Here is a 14,637-nt window from a genome sequence, read left to right on the forward strand (position 1 = left end):
ATGTTTTATAGGCCCCAGTGGTAAATAATAACAGTCGAGTAAAAACCATTTTTTGGCTATGTAATTTAGCAAGAAAATGTGTTTGCGCTTTCATCCAGAGAGCATGCTGGAATATTTTAAATAATTAACCTATTTCTCTGCAGCCTCAGGAGTCTCCAAAGTTTCCACCCACAGCCTGGGATGAGTGGTGAAAGGTACAGATTGCATTATTTATTTAGAAGATTGTCAAGCTCTATCCAGTTTTTGTCCCCCCTTGAGTGACAGACTCTTCACATCATGGATCCTTTTACCTTTTAGTATTCACAAGACAGAATAAATAAGTGAGACCAGACAACAAAAGGCAACATGCTGTTTTATTTATGTATGCTTTTTATTTTCTTTGTTAGGTTCCCCACAACTGAGAACCTATGCAAGTTCAAAGGGTGATTTCAAAGTCACAAATGTTGAACTTTAGGTGTTAGCCTCTGAACTCTCTCCAAATTTGCCCCCAAATGCAGGTGTGGACATTCTCAAAGAAGGGCTCTTGGGAAGGCACTGGAAGGCCAAAGATAACAGACCCCAGAGCCTAATCTCCAGATCCAGCCACGGAGTCTAAGAGTGTGGTAAGACGCTTTAGTAAACCCAGAGTAATAAGAGCATTTGAGAAGTTCAGACAGAGTTTCCTGCCAAAGTCCCAAAGCAACGCAGTCTAACAATGGCCTTTCAGCAACACTATAATGTATCTTTTTAGGAAAATGCCCCGCCAGGCCTCACATGCTCTCTGCTCACAGATTTATCCAAAATGACTGTCAGGTACTAGATTTTGTTTTTATAAACCTCATATCCAGGAGATTCTTAGAAGAAAATTTTTCAAGTTCTTCCTTTCTGTGTAATCTATGTGCTCCAAGTGACTCCCACTAGCATTTTGTATGGGGTGATTGAATTTTGCTTTTCTAAGCACTGGTCGTGAAACTCCTTTAAAAATGAAAGTAAGAGAGAGAAAGAGATCCTGCTGACATTAGAGAGGAGGCAGGGCTTTGTAATTTAGAAGACCATAGTGTAGCTGTGGTTTCTAGAAATCTTCAGGTAAACCTGACCTCACAAACCACACGGAAGACATTTATAACAGCAACGTCCAGGCCTATTATGGATGAGACTAATGGAATATTACAGGCTGGGTAGAATTTGACATTTCAGCACTTACACAGGAGTGCCTAGAGGATCCTCTAGACATATATCTCAGCCAGGGACTCAAAAAAAAAAAGAATATTGATAGTAAGGATTTAGGTTCCTGGTGAAATTCTAATGTTCTCTGTAATGATCTAAACTGACAGTCCGACTTGGCTGGGGTCTCCTGAGGTAGTATGAGTACAGAGCTTTTGTTTTTATTTTTCATTTTGCTTCTATTTCCCAAGTCTTCCGGGGCTTACTTTACCTGGAGTCCACAGTGAGTTCAGATCAGCAGACCCAGGGAAAGTCCCTAGATAGCAGTGAATATATGTAATACTTCTGGGAGATGGAAGAAGATGAAAGGCAGCCCCCCAGCAGGCCTGCTCAATCCTTTCATCAAAGTGTCCCAGCCACCAATGCCCAGAGGGAGTTCTATAACCAAAGTAATTCCTCCGTGTTTGTTTTACAGTAATAATGGCATTCTCCCAATGCCCTACAAAAAATGTATTGCTTCTATAGTGTCTGCGTCCATCAAATTTCATGTGAAACTTGCACATCTTTTTTTTCTTACCAGCTTTGTTTTCTAGGCAGTTGCCTGTGATGTGTTGCTCCCAATGTCATTCTGTGAACATGTTTATTTTCACCTCACAAAAAAGCCTGGAGTTGCATAATCCAGGGATGCAGTCTCTCCTATCTGTCCATTTACCCTTATAGGAATTGTCCTTAATGTCCCTCTCACTCACAGCTGCCAGGATACCAGCTATGAAATCTCAGGTCTAGATGAAGAGACCATGAGCAGAGATAGTAATGGGGATGTGGCAGCTAAGTCAGCCTTGGTAAAATAGTTTCTACAAAGCTCAACAGAGAGACCTCTGCTAATACCACAGGAGCCAGAATGGTGCCACTTCACCACACCATGACCCTCATCACAGGGAGCCAGGAAGCATAGGTGAAATTTGTATGTTTTTTAACCTGAATACATTACTGTTCCAGTTAGGAATTTGTTTAAAAGAAGCAGAAAGTAGGATATTTGATGAAAAGGAAACTTAAGTACATAGCTCACTGTTTCATTGTGGACACTGCGAATATCTGTGCCCAGGACCCGACAGTGCTTGTTAAATTGGTGTGGCACAAAAACACTGTTTCCTTCTCCCTAGGCATGCTCACTTCTCCAAACCTTTGTGCACAGTGTAAAATATCACATTGTTAGACAATGCCTCAATACCACAATTCATAATTCATCTAATTAACTCCTGTGAGTAATTTCATATTTAGGGAAAAAATAGACTACAGAAGAGAAAAAAACATTCAACTCCATCTCATCATTGACAGATCATTTAAAACAAGAAGTGTCCCTTGGCACACAGCCTTTCTGTAACACTTACAGAAGCCACTAATTGTTATTTCAGATAGGGCTGTTCTGCAAGCTGTTAAAATCCATAAAAGTGGTTTACAATGTTGCCTGTGTTCTAAGTGTATGAGACAGAATTCTTCTTAACAAATACAATTTACACTATAGAGAATAAAATTATACGTGCACACTTTTTAGATTATTTTAAAATCTTTATTATTAAGTAGCTCACTGGGGTTTCAAGGTATGTTATAAATTTACAACAGAATTTGAAGCTAAGTACTTACAGGAATGCTGATTTTATATTCCATTTCATATACAGGAGTCTAATTGTGGGCCCACATAGCTCTATAGGATGCATTTAACTGGACATCAATGCCCACATCCTGATGTTGCCTGGACAGAGTCCAGGAGGCAAAGCACGGTAAAGTGAAACTGATGTGAGTGATACAAACTAAAAAGAGAGATAAATCCTTATTTAATTATTGTGCTGGTGATTGTTTTCTATGTGGAAGATTGTAGCACTCTAATCTTACCAAGTGGTCGCTGCTACAAAATCCAAATCTACATTGTATGTGTAATTAAAAAATGGAATTTACATTACTGAGGCAAGACAGAAAAAATTGCATTAGTTATATTCTAATAATGATGTTCAGGAAAGTTTTGCAACCTATGATTTTAGCAATTTTTTTCATAAAACATAGAAATGAGAGACTTAAAGATCTTTAAAAAGTCACAGCATAGCTCTTAGGTAAGATATAGAAAGAAACATAAAAAAAGGAGGAATAAACAAAAGGAAAAACAGAAACTATAAATTAAAAAATCAATTTATATCTGTATATATTTCACTTTACTTGATAATCTTGGATTATCATTCGGTTCAGTTCATTTGTGTTGCTCAGCTTAGAAAGACAGAGAGAGACACATAGAGAGAAAAAGATGGAGACAAACGTACATAGACAGAGAGACTTTTCAAAAAAGCAGAGAATTTTCAAAAAATAAAAATGATGGAATAAACATTGGCAGCTCAACAACAGAAAAACACACAAATATTCCAAATCAAGCTAATAACTCAATTGATAAAGCCTGAAGTCACTCATATATGGTTGGATTTATGCTTCATGATAACTGAACATGATTGTAACCTGGAATACAGAATACATATTTATCTCATGCCCTAAAATATAAGCACTCTCATAACATTCAAATGGTTTATTTCATGAATATTTAATCACTTTAATTGTATAATATTTCACAAAACAGTACATTTAAATGACTGCTCCAAGTTCAAGAGTTTCTGAAAATCTGAAGTTTGAGTCATTTATGTCTACATAAAATGACAAAGAAAGGAGGCTTAAAGAACTGCTTCTCAGCATAAATAACACCCTCCTTTTATCCAGTCATTCTCAGGTAGACTGTTTTAACCCTTATATAGCAAAGAGTACTGCAACCTTTCAGGACACAACCAGAAAATATTTCTTCTTCATTGGAATGAAGACGTTTCCAGCTGCTCTCCATGCCCTTACCTCATCTCTACAATCCCATCCCTTCACCATGTCCTGAAAGAGGTGGGATGTTGGCATGGAAATCCAGGAAGGTCATGGCTTCATTTTGGTTCCAGATTCGTTGGAGTCAAAGGCAATATATAAGAGAAAAATTCTGCAGTAAATAATGATATTAAATTTTCTTCTGCCATGCTTAGTAAAAATAAATGCTTCAAGCACTGATTAATCATGAGTCATTGCCAGAACAAGTGACAGTGGAAGAATTCTGTGAACTGGAGGGATTAACAGCTTTATAACCACTACCTCTGTTTGTTAATAGCAAGAAACTTTAAGAAGCAGCTATAGTGACTCAGACAACCAACTGCTATAACAGTTGTATGTCTCAGTGTTCCAATGCTGAATGTATACTTTGCGTGTTTTGGCTAGATGCTTTTTATAAGAAATAACTTCCTATTTTCAAGTTTTATAGATCTTAAGACTTACATGCATCCTAATTTACCAGTCTTCCTACTTTTTCAGTTTCAGCACTTTACTCCTCATTACTGAATATCACATCTCTATCCAAAAAATCAATATGTAAGCTAATAGGAGAAGAAGTTTAATAGCATTCCTAACACAAAATTTTGGTAGCACAAAATTTAATAATACAAAACAATGGAAAATTTAGATTACCTTTCACCGAGTTTAACCTATTCCACTTACTACCATCACCATCCAAAACAGGTCTATTAATTTTAAGAGGCATATTTTCAATACTCGCCTTAAGATGATTGGATGATTAAGATGGGAAACTACATGCTAGCCCTCTTTGATGTGGGATTACATCTGGGATTCCATAGAAATTCTGTTTAAAGTGAGAAAAGCTTTCTGATAAGGTGGATCCTTACACACATCTCTGACTGGAGTGGTACTCTCCTCAGGGTTTTCACAGCCACTGACAATGGCAACTGCACTGAATGACCTCCGCCTGCCACTGGTGTCTGACGTGCAGGATTCTCGGGCTGGCGAGGCTTTCTCCATGTTGTGAAGCTGCTGGTCTTTCCAGTCTAATTGTTTGGCACTACAAAAAGGGGCATACACTTCCACGCTTCCCTCGAACTGCAGGCAGTTAACTTTGTAATACTTTCTCTTTACTTCCAAGACGTCGTTAAACCTGTGGCCCCAGAGAATCTCCCTAGGAACGTAGGAACTTCTAGACTGGTGAGATGTCCCAGTGGAATCACCTGTGTAGATAAATGTTACCAAAATCTCAAAATTATCTTTGGCCACTGCTTTGCGATCAAGGGCATACAGAGGGCTCTCATGGTCAATTTCATGAACAATAGTTACTGGTGTCACCAAAATGATCTGGTCATTGACTAATTTGAGGTCTTTAAAAGCCATTGTCATTCGCCCCTCACTGTCTTCTGTGTAGCGCAGAAGTTGAGCTCTAACTGTCCCTTCTACCACATGGTTGGGTCGGAAGTCACCAATACGCCACATGAGGCAAAGCTTCCCATCTCTCATGCCTATGAGTGCAAAGTAGCTGAAACGAATGGTCTGGGCTCTCTTCCGTGCTGTTGCCATTTTAGCCAAGGCTGCTCCAATGATGAAAGTGTTGATGATGCAACTTAGGATGGACTGAAGAATCACCATGAGCACTGCCACGCAGCACTCTTCAGTGACACAGCGGTAGCCATAACCGATGGTTGTCTGGGTCTCCAGGGAGAATAGAAATGCCCCTGTGAAAGAGTGCACATTGTCCACACAAGGCGTGATGTCCGGATCATTTAACAGATCTCCATGATGAAAGGCTATGAGCCAAAAGATGGAGCCAAAGATCAACCAGGAGAGAATGTAAGATAGAGAAAATATCACGAACATATGTCGCCATTTCGTGTCCACGAGAGTGGTGAAAATGTCAACCACATAGCTTCCCCATTCTCCAAAAATATGCTTGAAGTAGACATTACAGCTCCCATCTTTGTGCAGCAGCCGTCTTCTGGCTTTTCTCTTCTCAGCTATCATGTGTTCCGGGGGGCAGCCTGGGTACTTGGGGTCCACATTCACGATCCGGTAACTGCTGCCGTAATAGCTCATTCTTGCTTGTGCTCTAATGGCATTCAAGTGAGTTTTGTAGTGAAAATAATGCTAGGAGTGGTATTAGTGAGCAATTTGAGTTTTCAGTCACAACCTAAAAATAAAAAGGAAGAAAATGTAACATACTTTGTCTTTCAGTTTCTGTCTTTGTAGCAGCTTGCTAAATTTAGAGCAATTTTATGCCGTGCAAAGTGGCTAAGACTTCATTTGAACCGTAGAGACATTTGGTATTGACTTGTCATTTGTTTAGAATTCAGCTCAGTCATTACAGGAAGAAAACATGCAATTAGACAAAATAACATTTTTAATATTCACAAGGCTTGAGTAAAAACTATGATTATCGTAAGTGCTGTCTCCCTACTTTTTTTTTTACCTGACATAGAAAATATTTGCCTTCTTTTTGTAGATGCTTTTTGTATGACGGGATTTAGAAAACAAAGTAATCCATAGTTTACAAAGGCAAAATGCAGCTCAGATATTTGTCTATCAGCCCTATACACTTTCAAATTATTAACATCAAATGCTTTTGCCTTTAAAAAGATAGAGTAGAGTCTCTAGCTTTGCTTACAGTGGAATTTACACATCGGTTCCTAAAATAAATGATACCTTACCTGTAGCACCTGTGGCTCCTCCTGTCTTCCACCCAGGTTTTCTTCTTTGTATATTTCCCAGAACAGAACAAAACTAGCAAGGGGCATCTACTTCTGATTAAACTCCTTTTTCCCTAGCTCCACCTTAGGGTGATTAGAAATAAAAAGTATTCCTTATCCCCAGAGGAGTTAAAACCCCTCCCAGTGAGGTGTACAGTTGCTTCTGCCTTTGTCTAGTAACATTCATCTCTTTTTTTTTTTTTTTTTTTTTTTGGACACTGGCAGCTCTTCTCTTATTTTCTGAATAGAAGCCGAAAATTCGCCAAAGTTGCTGGTCTTGTTTCCCTCTTAAAGGGAGCACCCCACAATACAATTGGACACTTTTCTCTAGTTAGTCAATGTTTTTCTGATGTGTTCAGTCAGTGCTATGCAAAACAGTTTTTCTCCCTTCAAATTAGTCTTTAGAAGATCAAACTACAGTATGTATATTGTTCTTACCAGGCGTAGACCAAAGCATTTCCCAGCTTCAGTCCGGAAGTACATTTAAAAACTGTAAGGTCAAACCTGCTGTTTGTTACTTCCATGGAAAAAAAGACAGCAATGGTAGCAGCTCATTTAATGGTTTGCTTATTTTTAGACCACACATTTTAGATACTAGATCTGTGTAAGAAGGGAGACAGAGAATTCAGGGGCAATCTTATATGAGAGGATCCTGACATTCTGTTACAGAGAAAAAGCAACATGAACCAATACTGTTTCTGTCCTTGAGCTTCCTTGTGCCAAATAGGGAAACTGTTCACTGTTAACCCAGCACCTTCCTTGCTGGAAAATGGCAGAAAGAATAAGGTCCTCCCTGTGAAAAAGAATCATTTTTATCAACCTCCCAGCATCAGGCCCACTTTACAATAGACTCTTTGTTTAATAAACCACTTGCCAGGATAGACTGCTTACAGCCAGGAATTCTGTACTGCACGGATGGACTTCTCTCTGCCTATCTGCCTGCCTACTGGCTACTTCACCCACCCATCACCTCATCTGTTCTGAGTGGTTGCATCTTCCCAGTTCAGCCGCATTTGCAGGGGACTGGGCATGCCAAAGGCTTATTGGAAATGGCAATGTAAAATATTTTCATAAGGTTTGTTCATGATCATAGAAGCTATGAGAATGGGATGAATTATAATTAATGGACCATATGATTTCTAATTAAAGAGCAGATTTATTGATAGAATGACTTTCTTGTTAAATGCTTCCAATTCAGTTCCTTTTAAGGAATGACACAGATCATGCCAGGCTGAGTTAGAAAATACAGTTCATAAATCAGAAGCCACTGTGTGATTCTGCTTTTTTCTACTGCCAAAAGAAAAAGTTTTTATTTGAAATGCCATTCAGTTGGCACCCTTGTGAATACCAATGGTGCCACCAACTATTATAAACAAGATACTTTTCAAATATCTTCCAAAATGGGCCAATCAATGGATGAATTGTCTATTAAGTCATAGACAAGCCAATTTGAGTTTGAAGAAAATTAACTGGTAAGCAAAGTAATAATTTCAGACTTAAAAGTTAGCAGCTATGAGAATTCTGTTCAAACACACATTTTTTAATCACAGCTTCTCGTGTCGTTAATACAAAAGTTCATTTCAATTTATCCAGAAATAAACATTTGAATTATGTTGGTTCACACAATCTACTCATCAATTCTCTGAAGCTCCAATCATATAAATAATACTTATTTTTAGAGATAAATGTCTTTGAGCTGAATGACAGATCATAACTAAACTAATCATATTGTTTTACTTGTTTCTGCTCCTACACAAAAGAAGTATACAGTGGTTCTGTTTAATTTATAAACTCAATATTTCACATTTGCATTTCTTAGGATGAAAAATCAGCCTTAAAACTGTCTTAATGCCTTAATCACCTTTCCACCATCAAATCCATTACAAAATCTTTTGCAGTCTCCCAATTTTGAATATACTTCTTTGCACATTACTCTGTAGAAATTGACCTTGCCTATTATTTCCACTGGATCAAAACTACTGTTTTTAAATGGGAAATGGAAAGATCACTCATAATTACAAAACTGTGGGATATTAAATCCAAGGGTCAATGCTAAATCAGATAAAGTCTATTTTACTAGGCAATTAATGGCAAAATTAAGAAAGAAGAATAACACTGTGATTTTTTTCCTCTGGATTATTTTATAGATGGGTTACAGTGAAGCACAAGGCCTAATCACAAAGGTAAATGCCCAGAATGTCATCAAGGTTTGCTTAAAATACCAACACTTATACAAGTGCTAAAAGGCACCCTGACGTACCTTATCCCACTGGTATAGTGAAAGACAGAAAGTTAGTGGGGTCAGTCAACTCAGTCCTCAAGCCCACTTTTTCCTAACTTTCCTCTTCTGTTAAAAAGATGTTTCTTAATCTACTTTGACTAGAAGAATATCCTTTTAAGCCTCAACTTTCTAGGTCTGTGTATAAGTTCAAGAAATCTCACTAATTTAGCACATTTCAGGCAGGCACTTATACCACTGATCTATTGATAGGCATATGGCTGCTACCAATATTTAGCTATTATGAATTGTGCTGCAATAAGCATGGGTATGCATACATCACTGTTGTCTTTAACTTTTTTTTTTTTTTTTTTTTTGGCTCTTTAACTCTTTGGGGAAGAGAATAACTTGGTCAGATGCAATTTTTGTCTTTTATTTCTCTGGAATCTCCATACTGACTTACATAGTTGCTACACCAGTTTACACTCCCACTAACAATGAAGCAGTGCTCCTTTTCACCACAGCCTTCCCCACAACTGTTATTGGTTGATTCCTTAGAGATAGTCATTTCTTTGCAGGGAGATGCAATCTTCCTGTTGTATTAATGTGCATTTCTCAAATTACCATCGATGTTAAACATTTTTTTCATATATATATATATATATATATATATATATATATATATATATGGTTCTTTTTACTTCTTCATCTTAGAAGTGTCTATTCATCTCAGATGCCCATCCTTAAATTTGGTCTTTAAGTTTTGGAAAGCTAAATTTTTGAGATCTTTATATATACTAGATATTACTCTTGTCTAAATAATAGCTGGCAAAAACTTTCTCAATTTATAGGTTATCTCTACATACTATTGGTTTCCTTTGCTCTACAGAAACTTTTTAACGTGATGTGATCACATTTGTTGATTTTTGATATGACTTCTTGTACAGCAAGGATTCTGTTCAGAAAGTCTTTGCTTTTGTAAGTATCTTCAAGGACTTTACCTAGTTTATCTCCTAACAAATTAAGAGTTTCTGTTTTATCATCTAGATCATTGATCTATTTTGATTTTTGTTTAATGTGTGTGAGAGATAATAAGCCTTGGTTCAAACTTTGGCATGTAGCTAGCCAATTTTCTCAGCACAATTTCTTAAAATATTCTATCTTCCAGCAAACATATTTGGCTCCTTTGTTAAAGACAAGGTAGCCGAGTGTGCCTGGACTTGTTTCTGTGTCTTCCATTGTATTCTAGTGACTCATCAGTCTGTTTTATTGCCAACATCATGCTTTTTTTTTTTAATTAATACTTTAATTTTTAAAGTATCTTTGTAATCTAACTTTAAGCCTGGGATTTTGATTCCCCTTACTTTTCTTTGTTGCCAGAATTGCTTTTGCTATTCTAAGGTCTCTTCTGGTTCCATGTAAATTTTAGGATTGCTTTCTCTATTTCTGTGAAGAATACTATTGATAATTTGATTGATAATGCATACTGTATAACAATTTTTGAAATATGACCATTTTGACAATGGTCATTTTGCATATCCAGGAATGGGAGATAACTTTTCATTTTTTTAAATGTCCTCTTCAGTCTCCTTCAAAGTTCATAATAGAGGTCTTTCACTTCTTTGGTTAGGTTAATTCCTGAGCATTTCATTTTTCTTGATTTCATTGTAAAAGGTATTGTTTCCCTAATTTTTTGTCTCAGTAATTTTCTTGACTATTTGTTTTTGAGTGTTGACTTTGTATCTTGCTATATTACTGAATTCAGTTATTGATTCTAGGAGACTTTGGTGGGTTTTAGGGTTTCCATGTAATGATTCATGCCGTCTGAATTTCTTACTGATATCCCTTCTGTGTAATTACTGTTTTGTGCAGTTCTTTCTCTGTATAATTACTCTGGCTAATTTTCTGAGATGTGTATGGAACAGAAGTGGTGATAGTGAAAATCCTTGACTTCTTCCTGGTTTTACAGGGAACCCTTTTCACTTTTCTACATTTAGTATGATGTTAGCTATCATTTTGTCATAGATGACATTTTTCAGATTAAGATAAAGATCTTCTATACCTATTTTCTTCAGGGTTTTTTATTATGACTGCTGGATTTTGTTAAATTCTTTTTCTGCATCTAATGAGATAATCATATGATTTTTGACCTTGCTTTTGCTTATGTGGTATATTACATTCATTGGTTTGCAGAAATGGAAACATCCCCACATTTTGGGGATGAATCTTAGTCATGATGCATGATTTTTCAGACAATTTACTATATTCTGTTTGAAAATTTTCTCACCTATGCTCATTAAAGAAATTGACCTGTGCTTCTCCTTTATGGCTGGGTCTTTGCTTGGTTTTGGAATCAGGGTAATGCTTGTTTCCAGGATTGACTTTGGGAGTACTGCTTCACTTCTGATTTCATTTAAAACTCTAAGGAGTATTGACATTATATCTTCTATAAAGTTCATATTTAACCTGGCAGTGAATCTGTCAGGACTTAGGCTTTTGTTGGTAGTAATTTCACTGATTTTGGATTACTTAGGATTTTTATAACTTTTTGTTCTAGCTTTGGTAGTTCATATGTATGTAGGAATTTATCCATTTATTTTAAATTTTTCACTTTATTAGAGAACAATTTCTAAAATATTACCAATGTTCTTCTGGATTTTGGCTAGATGCCTTGTGATTTTTGCCTTTTTCATTTTTAATTGCATGGATTTGGTTCTTTCTTTTCCTCATTTTGGTAAAATTGGTTAAGGGTTTACCTGTTTTGTTTATTCTTACATTCTTTTTTTTTTTTTTTTTTTGGATTTTTACCGGTACCAGGGATCGAACTCATGCCGCTGAGCTAAATCCCTAGCCCCCAGGGTTTACCTGTTTTGTTTATTCTTTCAAGTAATTAATTATTCAATTCATTAAATCTGTTTAGTGATTTTTAGCTTCAGTTTCATTAATTTCTTCTCTGATCTGTATTACTGTCTTCCTCATATTTTCTATGAGTTTTGATTGTTCTTGTTTTTTGAGGCACATTTTACATTACTTATTTGAGAGCTCATTCTGCTTCATTGACATAGACTTTGACTCACTGCTGTAAGTTTTCCTCTTTGGAATTTCTCTCATTGTTTCCATAGGTTCCAACATGCTACACTGGCTTTATCATTTGAAGGTAGGAACTGTCTTACTTCTTCTTTAATTTCACTTGTGACCCATTGATTATTCATTAGGGTATTTTTAATTTCCATGTGTTTGCATAGTTTCTATAGGGTCATTTGACATTGATTTCTAGTTTTTTTGTGCTATGACCTGAAAACATGATACATTTTATTATTTTTGTTATGGACAACTATATAGTCTATCATGAAAATAGTCCATGTTCTACTGAGAAGAATGTGTATTCTGTTTTTGGATGGAACACTGTAGATATCTATTAAGTTCATTTGCTTGAAGCTTTGGTTCAACTCTGATCTTCCTCACTGATTTTTGTCTAGTTGATCTATCCATTACAATTTTACTGGTGCTTATCTGAATTTTTATGTCCATTAGTGTTTGTTTTATGAAAGTGAGTACACTGGTTTGGGTACATATATGTTTATGATAGTTATCTCTTCCTACTGAATTTTTTCCTTAATCAATGTGTAGTGACCTTCGTTGTCTCTTCTAATCACTATTTCCTTAATACTTTTGGAGACCACTAGGAAGTGGCTCTGAGCAGGATTTAAATTTTACTAATTGGCTTTCTATGTTTATCTGTGAGTCTGTCCTAGGGCTAGGCCCTTAGCCTGGTGAAGGAAGCTGATTCATAGTAAGTGAACCTCTATGAATCATGGTCCTGGCTGAGGACTATAGTGGCCTGTGAGACCAGAGATACCTCAAAGGGCAAGATAAGGCCACAGCTGTGGACACTTGGCTCCAACCCCAATTAACAGTGTAGAGACTGCAGCTGCAGAAATTACTCCTACAGTCTCACTTCTACCATGTCTTCCTGATAAGACAGTGCTACTGAATTGACTTGATTTATTAGTTGGAGACCTCCTTGAAGTGATTCCCAACATCCTATCATTGCCTGTGCTTTCCTCAGTTTCCCCTCCCCTTGTTGTTGGACTTCATAAATAAAGTGGGCGGTCCAGAGCAGCTTTTATCTTAGCTCTTGGAGTCACGAGCTTAATTAAAGGATTTTGACCCTCCTGGAACCCTAAAAAAATCATACAATTTGTCTGTTTTTATTTAACCTCTGGTGTATACTCGTTTGGGAGATCAGGAATCTAGGTCAGGACCCGATAGAATACCACTTCAACTGAAATTAGTTTAATTACCCCTGCTTTTTTTTCAGTTTTCTATTGCATGGAATATTTTTTCAATCCTTTTATTATTAGTCTGTGAGTGTCTCTTTCAATTAAATGTGTTTCTTGTATAGTGTATATCATTGCATTTTGTTTCTTGATTCCTTTATTTACTCTGTGTCTTTGATTAGGGAATTGAGACCATTCACTTTAGGAGTTACTACTGAGAGATAACGATTATTTCTTGTCATTGCATTTTTGTTTTCTGTACTGAAGTTCTTCTTGTTTTTCCTTTTGCTTAGCTTCTTATCTGGTCAGGTACATTCATTCTTTTTGATTTATTGGCATTGTTGGCATCCATGTCTCATGCTATAGTATACTTGCGCTATGGTTTGTATCTGGATGTCCCCTCAAATTTTCATGCTGTCATAGCTGGGGCTTTATCAGAGGTGGTTGAATATAGAGTATTTGATGCTGGGATTAAGGGTATATTATTACTAAATCAGTACACTAATTGGTTTGGAACTTTCTGAATCTCTGTCACCTGGATACAATGTAAGGGACAAAAAGAGGTTGTCTTCTCTCTTGCTTGTTTGCTTTTGCTATCTTCTCATTGACATGAACTGAAGTTCACTTGTGATGTCTCTCTGCCAACCCACTCTGACGTGGAGCCAGCCAATTAAGGACTTAAACTTCTACAAACTGTGAGCTAAATAAACTTTCCCCCATTAACATGTAGATGTTGGTTATTTGGTCTCAGCAACAAGAAAAGTAATTATGGCATCTTGGGAATTTTTTGTAATGCTGCGTGGGTGGTAATGAATTGCTTTAGATTTCTTTTCATAGAAGTGCCTCATTTCTGCATCAATTTTACAGGAATGTTTTGCAAGATACATAAAGCAATATTGGAAGTTGCTATCTTTCAAAACTTGAAACATTTTACTCCAAACTCTTCTGACCTTCAAGGTTTGTGTAGAGAAGTATACTGTGATTTTAATGGTTTTACTGTTATATGCAGTTTGATGCCTTTATCTAACAGTTTTTAAGATTTCATCATGGGATGGGGGATGTACTTTAAGTATAATGTGAATTGGAGAGATTCTCTTTTGATTATGGCTATTTGGGGTTCTGTATACTTCACTTATCCAAAAGTTTTTTTTTTTTTCCTTTCCCTGCAACTGGGAAGTTTTCTACTATTATTTCAGTGAAAAGTTTCTTTATGATGCCATCTGTATTGTCATCTGTTTTTTCACTTATTACAATTATTTTTAGATTAACCTGTATCATCTAGAAGCTATTGGATTAATGTTTCCTGGGCTCTTGTTCCTAAGGTCTCTGAGTATTTGGTCATTAAAGAGATCATTTCCTTCTAGTTTTAATGTTCTGTGCTTATACTGGTTGATTCTGCTGTTCA

At 36.5% G+C, this 14,637-nt stretch overlaps 1 protein-coding gene across 6 annotated transcripts in view; it reads right to left on the minus strand.

Annotated features, from left to right (window-relative positions):
- Positions 1–2,691: 2,691 nt before the first annotated feature.
- Kcnj16 (potassium inwardly rectifying channel subfamily J member 16) overlaps positions 2,692–14,637 on the minus strand; it is a 62,804-nt gene continuing 50,858 nt past the window's right edge. For 5 of the 6 annotated variants that reach the window (XM_013142293.3, XM_063258713.1, XM_063258715.1 and 2 more), the window contains exon 2: positions 2,692–6,178. In XM_013142293.3, coding sequence (XP_012997747.1) covers positions 4,825–6,084 — 1,260 coding nt within the window. In that variant the 5' untranslated portion in view covers positions 6,085–6,178 and the 3' untranslated portion in view covers positions 2,692–4,824. Of the gene's footprint in view, positions 6,179–14,637 lie in introns of those variants that run through there. The other variant, NM_001173397.1, reaches the window with a different exon arrangement.

Source organism: Cavia porcellus, unplaced genomic scaffold (genome assembly GCF_034190915.1).
Source record: "Cavia porcellus strain 051 isolate PalLab524CR breed Dunkin Hartley unplaced genomic scaffold, mCavPor4.1 scaffold_12, whole genome shotgun sequence".
Lineage (NCBI taxonomy): Eukaryota > Metazoa > Chordata > Mammalia > Rodentia > Caviidae > Cavia > Cavia porcellus.